The 14781-nt window shown below is 52.5% G+C and overlaps 2 protein-coding genes across 5 annotated transcripts in view; one reads left to right on the forward strand and one right to left on the reverse strand.

The window, feature by feature from the left end:
* The window catches only part of ATF6 (activating transcription factor 6), a 386674-nt gene that overhangs the window by 354243 nt on the left and 17650 nt on the right, over window positions 1-14781 (forward strand). The gene's annotated exons all lie outside the window — the stretch shown is intronic.
* OLFML2B (olfactomedin like 2B) overlaps window positions 3086-14781 on the reverse strand; it is a 98480-nt gene continuing 86784 nt past the window's right edge. For all 3 annotated transcript variants that reach the window (XM_007056301.4, XM_037907194.2, XM_043552965.1), the window contains 2 exons: window positions 6407-6583; window positions 3086-4871 (listed from right to left, as the gene is read on the reverse strand). In XM_007056301.4, coding sequence (XP_007056363.3) covers window positions 4270-4871; window positions 6407-6583 — 779 coding nt within the window. In that variant the 3' untranslated portion in view covers window positions 3086-4269. The remainder of the gene's footprint in view (window positions 4872-6406; window positions 6584-14781) is intronic.

A 14781-nucleotide genomic window follows, 5' to 3' on the forward strand; every position in this document is an offset into this window, starting at 1 on the left:
GGGATCTGCATGAAAGACCCCCTAAGCTTATTCTTACCAGCTTAGGTTAAAAACTTCCCCAAGGTACAAACTTTGCCTTGTCCTTGAACCCTATGCTACCACCTCCAAGCGTTTCAACAAAGAACAGTGAAAGAGCCCACTTGGAGACGTCTTTCCCCAAAATATCCCCCCACGCCCTACACCCCTTTTCCTGGGGAAGGCTTGATAAAAATCCTCACCAATTTGCATAGGTGAACACAGACCCAAACCCTTGGATCTTAAGAACAATGAAAAAGCAATCAGGTTCTTAAAAGAAGAATTTTAAAGTAAAAGAATCACCTCTGTAAAATCAGGATGGTAAATACCTTACAGGGTAATCAGATCCAAAACATAGAGAATCCCTCTAGGCAAAACCTTAAGTTACAAAAAAACACAAAAACAGGAATATACATTCCATTCAGCACAGCTATTTTACCAGCCATTAAACAAAAGGAAATCTAACACATTTCTAGCTAGATTACTTACTAACTCAAGGAGTTATGAAGAGCATTCCTGATCTGTTCCCGGCAAAAGCATCACACAGACCGACCCTTTGTCCCCCGCCCTTCCAGCTTTGAAAGTATCTTGTCTCCTCATTGGTCATTTTGGTCAGGTGCCAGCGAGGTTATCTTAGCTTCTTAACCCTTTACAGGTGAAAGGGTTCTGCCTCTGGCCAGGAGGGATTTTTATAGCACTGTACACAGAAAGGTGGTTACCCTTCCCTTTATATTTATGACAGTCCTAGTCCCCCTCGAGTGCTTCCCCCTGGCCACAACAGCAGCCGTCTCTCTCACCCAGGCCTGACTCTTGGCTCCTCCCTCAGCTCCCATAGCAGGAGAGGGAGGGGCTCAGGGAGCCCATTAGCTGGGCGGGGAAGAGTGTCAGCAGCCAGCCCTGTCTGCCACGCACGCAGCATGGGAGGTAGTGTTGCCAGGTGTCCAGTTTTCGAAACACTGATCAGACACCCAAAGTCCATTTGCCTCCTGCAGGGGGCCAAAACAGTTGGGGCCAAGAAGGTGAGCAGGGAGGCACTGCGAGGGGATCGCAGCAGAGAGACAGCAGTGGGGGGGCAGCAAGCAGCCACCCCCCCCCCCGCCCCCAAGCGCATGCCCACATCTCACGCGCTGCCTCATCCAGTGACAGCAGCAGTGCTGGGGATGGACAGTGAGAGTGTGCCCAGGAGCAGCCCGGGCTCGACCGCTGCCCCTGCTGCTCCTGCCCTGCTGCCGCCCCCCGGGCCGTGCCCCCACCAGCTCCTGCCTTGCACGGTGAGTAGTGGGGGCAGAGCACTCCCCACTCAGCCCCAGCAGGAGGATCCCTGCTCCCCTGAGCGGAGAGGCTCCACCTGCCTCTTGGCACAGGGGGAGGCTGCAAGCAGCATTTCACCTTGTTGGCAAACAAACACACCCACCCACCCCCTCCCTGCTTCCCAATTGGGCCACCTTGGCTTTGAGCCTCACCCCCCCCTTCCCTGGGCCTGCACCCTGCCCACACAAACGCCCCCCCAACCCCACAGGACCTAAAGCTGGCTCCCCTCCCACTCTGTCTCCAGGAGAAACAGGGAGACCACAGTGCCCCACCCCAAGCCCAACACCCTGGAATTAATATATGCTGCATCCTCTCCTCCGGTGTGTATGTGTATGGCGGGGAGGAGGTGTCAGTATTGGAGCTTATTTTAAAGTCCTTAACTTTTGGGGGTTTAGTTCAGTAGAGTCAGTATCTCCCCTTATTCTTCCCTCCCTTTCCAGCCTCCCTCAGTGAGGTGTCTTAAAGAGGGTCCCAAATACCAGCTGCCTTGTTGGGGTTATTACGGGTTATTATCACTTAGTTGAGCCATGGACCCTTTCTCTGTACAGCACAGAGAGGAACGTGTCACTTGATCTCAGTGTGATTTTGGTGAAGGTGGGGCTCGGGCTGCTGCCATGGGCTGGCTCAGTCTCATTTAGTGCATGGTGGCCCCAGGGACACATGCGTGCTGTGGGACTGCCTGGGCAGCCGGCATAGGACTGGCAGGAGTTACTTCCTTTGGGACATAGCCTCATAACTGGTGCTCCTGGGTGGGCAAATGGCAGTAGCCACCAACGGACCTTTCCTGCCCTGGGAGGCGCCCGATTTCCTGCCACTGCCCACGTAAGGGGTGGCTGTCAGTGTCATTGCCTGTTTGTGTGAGTGTGTTCCCCAGTCTCACGGCCATGCTGTGTGTGGTCCTGTGCACCTCTTCTCCCGCTCCTTGTCCTGTGGCCCTGGGATGGGCTCAGGCTCTGCTGAAGGACACAAGAGGATGCTGCAGGTGCTCTGTTCAGCAGCCACTGCCTGTTCATAGCTGGCTTCAGTGCTGGTCTAAGGATGTTGGCAGGGCGACTGGCTTTGGAGCGCACCTGTTAGCACTGAGCCTGGCAGCTTGAGGGGCAGCATGCTTGTGTCTCCAGGGCCCCATGCCCAGCAGTGCTCCTTTGCAGGACCTTTTTCCTGGGCTCAGGATATAGACCCTGACAATGGGCAGCAAGCATAACAGTCCATCTGCCCTGGCTTTATGTGCCCGGCCCTGAGGTGGGGGCTGGACTCTCAGGCCCTGCACCCATAGTGCTGTTCAGAAATGACAGGGCTGCCTGTGGCAGCATGGAGAAAAGTGCCTGGCCCTGAAAGGCACAAATATTTGGAAACCCTACACCTGAATCTCAGTGGAAATTGTGCCGGGGTGAAATCATCGGAGGGCACCAGTAAAGCCCAGGCCTGGAGTATCTGACTGGGGGCCTGTTCCCAGGGGCTCGTGTACCTGCTTATCCCAAGAAAGTGAATTTTCAAGTAAGCAAACAGAAGGGCCTAGAGCGGTCTCTGTGACATTAGCCAGGCCCTGGCCTGATGCTCCCCACTTCCTTTGCACACCCCAATATCTGGCAGGGCCATAACTGTCAGCCACTGCTGGCCTGGAGGTGAAAGGATGCCCAGCATCTGTTCCCAGCTCCCTTGGCCAGCCCATCGCCGACCAGCACCTGGGGAGCATTTTCTGTTTATTTTTTTGCTACCTGAGAATAAAACAAACCCCAAAAATGTCCCCAACAATTGCAAAGGTACAAGAATGTTTATTACTGGATGTGTATAAATACAACAAGCTGCTGGCAGAGCTGTGAGCGCGTTTGACAGGCTGTAAATGTGCCACAAAAGCTGAGTGGCAGCAGTAGGGGGTGGGGGGATGGGCCATATAAATAGGGAACCGCAGGCCAGGAGCAAACCTGAGGCCCAAGCTACTCTGCTAGGATGGAGCATTAGTGCAGGTCTCCATAAAGCAGCCATGAGAGCTGTGGGGCTGTGCTGCTCTCAGGCCAGGCTCTCACATACACGGCACTCCCTGGAAGTGCAGGCAGACAACCACACTGAGCATCTCCAGGAAAATGTGACCAAATGGCAAAGCTGAGCCACTGCCCAGGGAGGTACAAGTAAAAGCAAATATTGTGGGGGGTCTCGTCTGGGTGACAGAATCAGCTACGTTTCTTTACAAAATGACAGGGCATCCCACCCATTTCTGGCAGGGTAGCTGCCAGCGTGGCTCCCAGCATGGCAGCATCTGGTCATGTAGGCGCTCTCCATAGCAGGACAGACATGTGAGAGCTTGTGCCAAGGCAGCTCTGGTCTGCATGTGTGGGCACTTCATATGAGCAAGGGGCAGAGCTACAGCAACAGCTTATGGCAGCAAAGGCAAATAACAGCACCGCCAGCTCCCAGGATGCCATTCACACGAAGGAGGCTGCAGAGCAAAAAACTGATGCCCCAGCTTTCAAATGACGTCGAATTAACACGTGTGGCTGTTCGCAGGCAAGTGGGACTGTCATAAACCTGACTCAGTGCAGACAGAACAAACTGAGCACCCCCTGAAAGGACAGGCCTCGCCACCACTGCATGCTAGACGTTTTTGCTGAGCAAGAAGTCTGCTTTGATTGCTTTTTTATTATTTATTGGTTAGCAAAAAAGCAACTACCTGTATTTGTATTGTCCCTTTGCCTTGATAATGCCCAGCAGCCACCCCACTGCAGATGGACTCATGAAGCAATACCCTGCCCATCCTTCCCGCTCGGCGTGGGAGGCAGCAGTGTCAGTATAAAAGAGAAGGAAGGTTACACCAAAAATAAAGGGTTTGATTCTGGCCTGTGGACTGATCTACAATCCACTTTAAAAACAGCATTTCCTCTTGGATTTGTACAAAATAATAATAAAAGGTGCTGGTGGCCCTTTCAGTGTCCTGTGGCCAGGGTTTCAGTAAGCAAAGATCACGTGGTATGTGACCTGGTGCCCATTGTCCCAGGCATAGAGCAGGCGGTCCTTGGGGTTATAGTCTATCTGAGTGATGTAGGAATACTCGTTCTCGAAGAGCAGCCGCGGGATGATCTGCGTGTTGGTGTGGGTGTCAAAGGCATACGAGATGTTGGCGTTCTTATGGTTGTAGCTGTCCACAGCATAGAGCACACCGCAGATGACGAAGCAGTTCCCGTAGAAGTTCCGGCGCAGGCCTGTCCGCCACGTGGTCTCCTTCTGGGTGCTCAAGTCAGCGGCATTGAGCTTACTCAGGACAATGACCTCCTGGCTGAAGCCTTCGTAGTTGATGGCCGGGTAAATGACCCACAGGCCGTTCTCGTCCACAGCAAAGTCCACATCGGAGTGGCCCTGCCACTGCCATGGTGTCACCTCCTCATAGGCCACATCATGCAGCATGGCCCAGGCAGCTACATACCTCTGCTTCAGGTCATATTTAATGATGTTGCGTGTGAAGGCCCGGTTGTAGTAGAGGGAGCCATTGTAGACAGCATGTCCTGTCCCGATCCAGCTGTAGGGGAGTTTGTAGGAGTTGCTCCAACGCCCTGGACAGCAGAGACATTGCACAAATTAAACCCTTGGCTCACTCTCCAGGTTCACCGCTCCCCTGCCCCCACCTGTCACTCAGCGCCCTCCTTCCCTTAGCTCTTGGTGGCCCCTTTGCCCCATTCACAGGTCACCTGCATCCTCTCCACTTCAGGTCACTCCAGCTGGCAGAGCCAGTTTCTCTGTTCCAGGCAGGTGACCCATTGCTCCCCCACCACTTACCTTCTCCACCCAACCTGGCACAGAGTTTGCTGGAGTAAGTGGCACCAGCCCAGCTACGACACCCAGACCACGTTCTCCAACCCACACTGTTCTAGTGCCTTCAGGTGCGTGCATGGCCCCCATCACCATGGTATATGGGCGCCATATTGCTCCTCAAGCACCCAAAGGTGGGGCCAGGCTCTTTCACAGAGGGGGACTGAGGCCCAGCTCCTCCCCATTGGCTTTGGTGGAGTTAGGCACCTAAATACCTTTGATGCTCTGGGCCCCAGTTGCACAGGGCACCTGGCCCAGCAGGGCACTGAACCCAGGTCTCCCAAGTGCCAAGCTAGTGCCCTAATCGCAGGCCCTTCCTTCCTCTCCATCCTTCTCTAGCCCCTGCTCCCTCCCACACTCCCCTCCCTGCTTCCATCACGGAGCTAATCTGGGCTATGAACCGAGGCTCCTCCGCACTGGACCTATGATGCATGCTGCCTCCATCCTACTGCCCTGCATGTCTCCACCACCAGCCCTGCTACACCTTTCCCAGGCTCTCTCAGGGCAGCAGCTATCACCTTCCCCCCCACCCTGGTGACTTTCATCCCTCTGTCTCAGTGACCCCAAACACGCCCCTACTGGCTAACTCTAGCTAAGCTTCTGACCCTTCTTGGGACCAAACCATCCCTTTCCCAGGTGGCTCCCGATCTACAGCTTGGCTCTGATCACAGGCTTTCTCACCCACAGCAGGGAAATCTTAGTGCTTCCTGGCAAGGAGCCAGGGCAGTTGGGCTGGGCCTCCTGCCCCTGTCCGGAGCTCACAGGAGTCCTGTCATTACCAGCAACAGCAACACAGGAACAAGCAGAGGGATGGATCTGTGCCACAAGCCATGGCTTATTATTATTGGGTGTATTGCTGTAACACTTAGGAGCCCAGTCATAGAATCATAGAATATCAGGGTTGGAAGGGACCTCAGGAGGTCATCTAGTCCAACCCCCTGCTCAAAGCAGGACCAGTCCCCAATTTTTGCCCCAGATCCCTAAATGGCCCCCTCAAGGATTGAACTCCCAACCCTGGGTTTAGCAGGCCAATGCTCAAACCACTGAGCTATCCCTCCCCCACCGTGCTCAGAGCCTGTTGGGCAAGGCACTGTACAAAGAGACAACCCTCGTGCTTTGTCCAGCAGCTGGGACACAGACTGGGGACTAGGCAGACTGGTCCATGCCCCACATGCACCGCTGGGAGAAGTACATTGGTTTTTGCAGAGATACTCAGTGACATGGTTCCAGCACAAGTATGGAGACTGGGGAGGACTGGGTGAGCAGCTGGAGAGCGTACCTTGTTTGAAGTTCTCCAGGTTTCGGAATTCCACCAGCGTGTTTCCATAGTAGTAGTTTGTGACATAGATCCGCTCATCTTTGGCTAGTGGATCCTTCATCCAAGCACCTTCATTCCGCCCATAGGTGTTCTGGGTGGTGGGGCCTGAGATGGTGGAGAGCGTATCTTTGCAGCGTCCTAGGGCAGGGGAAAGGAGCAATCACTCACTCTGCAGTTACTGGGGATGCAGGGTCTACGCTGAGCCTCTTCTCTAGCCACAGACTGAGGCATCAGCCCACTTCACACAGCTGAACAAGTGCCATTTCCCACCCACCCCAGCTGCTTCAGAAATCAGGGCCTCGAATTGTTCCTCATTGTCAGCCCCATGAGGCCAGTGGATGTCCTGCCATGCCATGCTTCATAGGCACTAGCAGCCCTGTGCCTGGGGCCTTCAGGGTCCTCTATCAGACAGCCCCACTGCATTGAGCAAAGCCAACTCCCTTTGGTAAATTATCCCTGTCTGCTCCTGGATGAGACCAGCCCATTCCCCTGGAGCAGGGATGGCAACTGTGCCCAATGCCATTGCAGCATCCAGCAGGTCCTGGCACAGGAGCCAAACTCAGGGCCAGCATCACTGCACAAGCTGCTGAAGTTCACAATGCTTTCAGGGGAACCTTGGCCATGTCACTTGCCATCGAAGCCCAGAGAAATTTGCAGTTTCTTAGGGTGCTCCAAAAATTGCTGAAATTCAAAGGGTTTGACTCTTAAATCCCTGCAGCACCAAAGCTGGAGCATGAGCAGAGCAACATTCACTGTGTCTCAGCCATGGACCCAAAAGGATGTCTGCCTGCTAAATGCTGACAGGCATTTGTGCAGCTGAGCCCATGGCCTGGACTGGCGAGACTGGCTCAGGACCGGAGTGGTAGAAGGTGTTGCAGACCAGGATCCAGGGGCGACATTCACAAAGGCACTTGGGTCCCTAACTGCCTCTTTAGGCATCTAAGTCCAGCCTGTAGGCACCACTGATGCTCTCAAACCTACACTCAGCTGCCATCCAGCCCTGCAGGCACTTCAGTGTCCCCCCAGAGACTGGTGCTAAGGCCTGACATGAGTTAAGGTGATACATCTACCTACTCACTGGGGCCTGGCGCCCCCCGCTGGGCTGCAGTCATGCTCCATGGACTACTTGCTCCTAGGCCAATGAATGTTTATGGAGTGGCACGTCTCCACTAGGAGAGATTGATGGGGAAGGACACTCACCTCGGAGGGGGAAACCTGGGTTCAAGTTTTTGCCCCAAGGCAGCTACAGCAATGACGGCATCTGGGGCTTCCACATCTCAGTGGAGCTGACCACTGGGCTGTCGAGGTAGTGAGGGGTCTTTGACCTGGCTCAGGTGTCCAACTCCCAGGAGAGGGTCACAGCTGAGAATCCTGCGCAGAGGGAGGTGCCTAGCAGCCCAGCTCCCTGGGAGTTAAGATGCTTAAAGACCTTTGTGGATCTGTGCCCTAAGCCCTGCTACTTGCCTCTGCAGTCACTCCTGCCTAGCTTAAGCAGCTCCCTGCTCAGCTTATGGCTTCGGAGGATCCCATTCATCGGCACCTGACTCTTCCCATACAATGAATGGGAGCCTGGGCACCTAACTTGGGGCAGAGGATTCCACTGGATGGCAATGGAGGGTGGTATTACAGTGCCTAAACCCTGTTGTGAACCTCATCCCAGGGCTTTGGCAGAGCTGGAGGAGGCTACCCAGCACCTGGCTATCCTGCTATCTCCTTCTCTTTCAAAGAGCTTGTGACGTGGGTATTGGCCCCTTTGACGGCCCCCTGCTGGAGGCCTTGAAATCCTACCACATCCTACCGCAGAAAAGAAGCAGTGAAGGTGAGTTCTCCAGGCCTGCCTAGAGAGGCTACAGGGAAACAGCCAATCAGAGCGCAGCAGACCCAGTTAAAAGGCACTGCAGGGCCTGAGCAGGGTAGTTGCTGGCTGGGCCCAGAAGAGTGAGGAAGGAATCATAGAATATCAGGGTTGGAAGGGACCTCAGGAGGTCATCTAGTCCAACCCCCTGCTCAAAGCAGGACCAATCCCCAATTAAATCATCCCAGCCAGGGCTTTGTCAAGCCTGACCTTAAAAACTTCTAAGGAAGGAGATTCTACCACCTCCCTAGGAAACACATTCCAGTGTTTCACCACCCTCTTGGTGAAAAAGTTTTTCCTAATATCCAACCTAAACCTCCCCCACTGCGACTTGAGACCATTACTCCTTGTCCTGTCCTCTTCTACCACAGAGAATAGTCTAGAACCATCCTCTCTGGAACCACCTCTCAGGTAGTTGAAAGTAGCTATCAAATCCCCCCTCATTCTTCTCTTCTGCAGACTAAACAATCCCAGTTCCCTCAGCCTCTCCTCATAAGTCATGTGTTCCAGACCCCTAATCATTTTTGTTGCCCTTCGCTGGACTCTCTCCAATTTATCCACATCCTTCTTGTAGTGTGGGGCCCAAAACTGGACACAATACGCCGGATGAGGCCTCACCAATGTCGAATAGAGGGGAACGATCACGTCCCTCGATCCCACTCCCCCTACTTATACATCCCAAAATGCCATTGGCCTTCTTGGCAACAAGGGCACACTGCTGACTCATATCCAGCTTCTCGTCCACTGTCACTCCTAGGTCCTTTTCCGCAGAACTGCTGCCTAGCCATTCGGTCCCTAGTCTGTAGCGGTGCATTGGGTTCTTCCGTCCTAAGTGCAGGACCCTGCACTTATCCTTATTGAACCTCATCAGATTTCTTTTGGCCCAATCCTCCAATTTGTCTAGGTCCCTCTGTATCCTATCCCTGCCCTCCAGCGTATCTACCACTCCTCCTAGTTTAGTATCATCCGCAAATTTGCTGAGGGTGCAATCCACACCATTCTCCAGATCATTTATGAAGATATTGAACAAAACCAGCCCCAGGACCGACCCCTGGGGCACTCCACTTGACACCGGCTGACAACTAGACATGGAGCCATTGATCACTACCCGTTGAGCCCGACAATCTAGCCAACTTTCTACCCACCTTATAATGCATTCATCCAGCCCATACTTCTTTAACTTGCTGACAAGAATACTGTGGGAGACCGTGTCAAAAGCTTTGCTAAAGTCAAGAAACAATACATCCACTGCTTTCCCTTCATCCACAGAACCAGTAATCTCATCATAGAAGGCAATTAGATTAGTCAGGCATGACCTTCCCTTGGTGAATCCATGCTGACTGTTCCTGATCACTTTCCTCTCATGTAAGTGCTTCAGGATTGATTCTTTGAGGACCTGCTCCATGATTTTTCCGGGGACTGAGGTGAGGCTGACTGGCCTGTAGTTCCCAGGATCCTCCTTCTTCCCTTTTTTAAAGATTGGCACTACATTAGCCTTTTTCCAGTCATCCGGGACTTCCCCCGTTCACCACGAGTTTTCAAAGATAATGGCCAATGGCTCTGCAATCACAGCCGCCAATTCCTTTAGCACTCTCGGATGCAACTCGTCCGGCCCCATGGACTTGTGCACGTCCAGCTTTTCTAAATAGTCCCTAACCACCTCTTTCTCCACTGAGGGCTGGCCATCTACTCCCCATGCTGTGATGCCCAGCGCAGCAGTCTGGGAGCTGACCTTGTTCGTGAAGACAGGCAAAAAAAGCATTGAGTACATTAGCTTTTTCCACATCCTCTGTCACTAGGTTGCCTCCCTCATTCAGTAAGGGGCCCACACTTTCCTTGACTTTCTTCTTGTTGCCAACATACCTGAAAAAACCCTTCTTGTTACTCTTGACATTTCTTGCTAGCTGCAGCTCCAGGTGCGATTTGGCCCTCCTGATTTCATTCCTACATGCCCGAGCAATATTTTTATACTCTTCCCTGGTCATATGTCCAACCTTCCACTTCTTGTAAGCTTCTTTTTTATGTTTAAGATCCGCTAGGATTTCACCTTTAAGCCAAGCTGGTCGCCTGCCATATTTACTATTCTTTTGACTCATCGGGATGGTTTGTCCCTGTAACCTCAACAGGGATTCCTTGAAATATAGCCAGCTCTTCTGGACTCCTTTCCCCTTCATGTTAGTCCCCCAGGGGATCCTACCCATCCGTTCCCTGAGGGAGTCGAAGTCTGCTTTCCTGAAGTCCAGGGTCTGTATCCTGCTGCTTACCTTTCTTCCCTGCGTCAGGATCCTGAACTCAACCAACTCATGGTCACTGCCCCCCAGATTCCCATCCACTTTTGTTTCCCCCACTAATTCTTCCCGGTTTGTGAGCAGCAGGTCAAGAAAAGCTCCCCCCCTAGTTGGCTCCTTTAGCACTTGCACCAGGAAATTGTCCCCTACGCTTTCCAAAAACTTCCTGGATTGTCTATGCACTGCTGTATTGCCCTCCCAGCAGATATCAGGAAAATTAAAGTCACCCATGAGAACCAGGGCATGCGATCTAGTAGCTTCTGCGAGTTGCCGGAAGAAAGCCTCATCCACCTCATCCCCCTGGTCCGGTGGTCTGTAGCTGACTCCCACCACTACATCACTCTTGTTGCTCACACTTCTAAACTTAATCCATAGACATTCAGGTTTTTCTGCAGTTTCGTACCGGAGCTCTGAGCATTCAGAGTGGAATTGAGATCTTCAGTCCTGAGGTGAGGGTGAAGACGAAGGACCTACATGGGAATAGCAGCAGCTATTAAATGAAGCAGCATGTGGCTGCTATTTGTAGGATCCCTGGGTAAGGACCTGGAGTAGTGGGTGGGCCCGCGTTCCCCCCCCACTGGCAGGGTGGCCTGAGCCCTGAGAAGGGGATAGGGCTTCCTTAGAGGCCCAATTGAAGGGCAGGGCTTAAAGAGTCTCCAGGGAGGAAGCCTTGTGGCACTGCTCTATACCAGGGCAAATATGGACTTAGAACTAGGACAGAGACAGGACTACAAGGTAACAAGGGCACAGAGGCCGGCCCTGTTGGACCTCCTTCCTGTGTTTAGACAGTGTGTGACTCAGCCGGATGGCTGAGCCACTCAAAACCCACCTAATGAGGGCAACAACTGACAGGGGGCACCACAAGCAGTGAGCGCAGGTTCTCACCCAGCTGACAAGAGGCACTAACGAGAGGTGAGCATGCCCTGTCACAACTTGGTATCAGAAGGGGGATCTTTACAGATCAGCCCTTGAAACAAGGGGACAATGGAGGAGGTGATCTGCCTGTGAGTGGCAGGACAGCAGCAGAACAGGACCCAGAGGTGAGCGACAAAGCTGATCAAAGGGATGGAATGCAAGCCATATGAGCAAAGGCTGAAGGAACTGGCTATGTTTAGTTTGGAAAAGAGGAGATTAAGGGGTGATAGGAAAGCAGTCTTCAGATACTTGAAAGGCTGCCATAAAAAAGATGGAGAAAAGTTGTTCTCTCTTGACACAGAGGGTAGGACATGAGGCAATGGGTTCATACTACAGCACAACAGATTTAGATTAAAACTCAGGAAAAACTTCCTAACTGTAAGAGCAGCAGGACAATGGAACATACTGGCTAGGGATTGTGGAAACTCCTTCACTGGAGGTTTTCAAAAAGAGGTTGGATAGCCATTTGTCTTGGATAGTTTAGCCACAACAAATCCTGCATCTTGGCAAGGGGTTAGACTAGATGACCCTTGCAGTTCCTTATATTCCTCTGGTTCTATGAACTATGGGGTATAGTACCAACAGGAGCCAGCACAGACCAGCTCTTCACGGGAAAGGATTGTAGGGAGTAAGAACTGATCTGCCTCAAAGTTGAAAAGGAGGCTGGGGAACAGCAGTGCTTTCTGCTGCAAAAGGAGCTGACTAAGCTCCAGAACTTGCTCAAGGCCCAGCCAGGGTCAAAGCCCACCTTGGCTAAGATCTGGGAAGTCTCGAGGCTGAAGTGGCCTCCCTAGAAAAAGAGCTGGAATTGTGTGGACTGAGGCCATTACAGAAGGAAGATGGCTTGAACAAGTACATCCATCCACCTGCTGAAGAAGAGAGCTACCCAATTGTGCGTCTAAACCCCCAGGATCCTGATATAGTGGCAGAGCAAGGCCACAAGCAGGAAAGAGGAAAGGGCCTATCTTGAGGAAGGAGAAGGACCCATATCGTTCTACGGCCCAGAACATCAGCCACAACGTACTTTGGATCCAGCAGGAGAAGTGGGTGCGGCTGAGTGAAGCATTGAGACGTTTTGGGAATAGGATGCCGTCCTTAGAGTTTGGAAGACCTGGACAGAGGTCGGATGTGCATAAAGACATTTTTAATTCTGAGGGCTGTGCCTGTGTTTGCATCCAGGGAGTCTCCTCTCTGAGACCAGGCAGCAGCCTTAAGTCCGTTCAACCTTGGTGAAATCATGGTGTTGACTACATCAGAAGTTGCTGGGAGCCAGATATTCACAGGGTGCAGCATGTGGTGAACTATGACATGACCCAAGATATGAAGCAATATACCCACCATATGAAGCATTTGAGCCCAAGTCCTGGTCATGTCAGATGATGTAACTGAGAAGAACAAGCACATTACCAAGAGGTTAGTAGATTTCCTGACTGCTGCTAATCAGGAAGTTCCCCCTTGGCTGCAGGACTTGGCCAAGTGTCGGCCATTGTAGAGCCCAACTATGGGTACAGTTTGGCTCTGCAGCAGAAGGTGTCACAGGGCTAATTAAGGAAGGAACCTGAACTGTAAAAGCCCTCCAAGGTAGAGAAGAAGACCATGAGAAGTCAGGGCAGATTGTGAAAAGCTCTCCATACCAAGGGCTGAGACAGAGAACCCTAAGGAGAGCAACAACTGTGAATAGCTTTCCAGGCAGAGAGGTCTGACAGGGGAAGCCCTGACTAACTGGGGCCTACAGGCTCTCCAGGCAAAGAGGCCTGGGTGAGACCCTGAGAAACCAGAATGCGGACTGTAAAACTTTTCTAGGCAAAGAGGCCTGAGGGAGAAGATCCTGACCAAAGCAGGGCAGAAACTGGAAGAGCTCTTCAGGCAGAAAGGCCTCAGAGAGAGGTGTCTGAGCAGCTAGGATAGAAAGTGAAAAGCTATCCAGACAGAGGCAGGGGGGCATCTGACTAACCAGGGTGAAGACTGGAACCAGAGTGAGAACCCTGATGAGTGGAGCAAAGTTGGTAAAAGCTCTCCAGACAGAGGTCTGGGAGAGAAGACAATAAGAAACGCAAAGCCTGGATAGGAGGGCACATTACCCTCCATAGTACCCCCCACCCCAATCCTTTCTGCATGTGGGAGATATGTGATGGGGTGTATCAAGCCCTTTGAGGGCCCCCTGCTGGATACCTTGCAGTTCTACCACACCCTGCCCCAGAAAAGAAGCAGTGAAGGTGAGTTAAACGAAGCAGCATGTGGCTGCTATTTGTAGTGTCCCTGGGTCAGGACCTGGAGTAGTGGGCACCTAATGAGGGCAACAGACGGGGCAGGGAGACCAGAATGCAGGTTCCCACCCAGCTGACAGGAGGCACTAACGAGAGGGGAGTGTGCCCCATCACAGAGTCCCATTTCACTGAATATGCACAATTCTTCAAAGAGCTGCCTCAGTTAGTCCCTGACAGCCCCATCTGGGAGTGGGTGTGGGGCAGAGCAGTTGCTCTGGCTGAGTGACGGGGGATTGCCCAGGGTCGTGATTGGCCAGTCTCATTTCCTGACCATTCAGCGCAGTGCTTCAGCACACACTTCCCAAGGGCTGCTGTGCTCTGCAGCTTGGGCACCAGGAGACACTGCATCACTGTCTGGTGTCTGCAACTCCTCTGTTGCCCCTCAGAGCCCAGGCACTCGTCCACACACAGATCAGACACCCACTCAGCCTGTGCTGTCCCCACGCAATGAAGCCCACTCCAGCCACCTGCTGGAGTCACACATCCAGCCAGCGTCCACAAGCCAGCCCTATTCTAGTCTAGCTACGTTTTTATACCATGCTCATCACCAGAGCACCTTCCAATCATGCTTTAAGCAATGTAACCACACATGTGTCAAGTGGTGTTTGTTCTCTCATCCTCGCCCAGGGGGAGAAGTGTGTGCAATGGAGTGTCTTGTTTGGGTAGTGTTGTTTATTTATTAATTAAATAAATACACCAGTTGCTATGTGTTTATACTAGAGAAGGAAGGTCAAAGCACTGCACCTGGCCCTTGCAGCAGACAGTGGAGAAGTTTGGGATGGTCCTTGGTTCCCAGGAGAGTTCATTCCACAGTCTCTGATTACCCTGGAGAAAGTTCTGTCTCCCATACAGACAAGCTTTACCCTTATTGCTGAAAGTTCTGTTATGCTGACTGTGGTCTGTGCTGGAGCTTTAGATGGTCTTTTAGGTATCCTGGGCCCATGCCATGGAGCACCTTGACAATAAGGGCTAAGATCTGGAACTTGATTGGATATTCTATGGGAAGCCAGT

Source organism: Chelonia mydas, chromosome 8 (genome assembly GCF_015237465.2).
Source record: "Chelonia mydas isolate rCheMyd1 chromosome 8, rCheMyd1.pri.v2, whole genome shotgun sequence".
Classification (NCBI taxonomy): Eukaryota; Metazoa; Chordata; order Testudines; family Cheloniidae; genus Chelonia; species Chelonia mydas.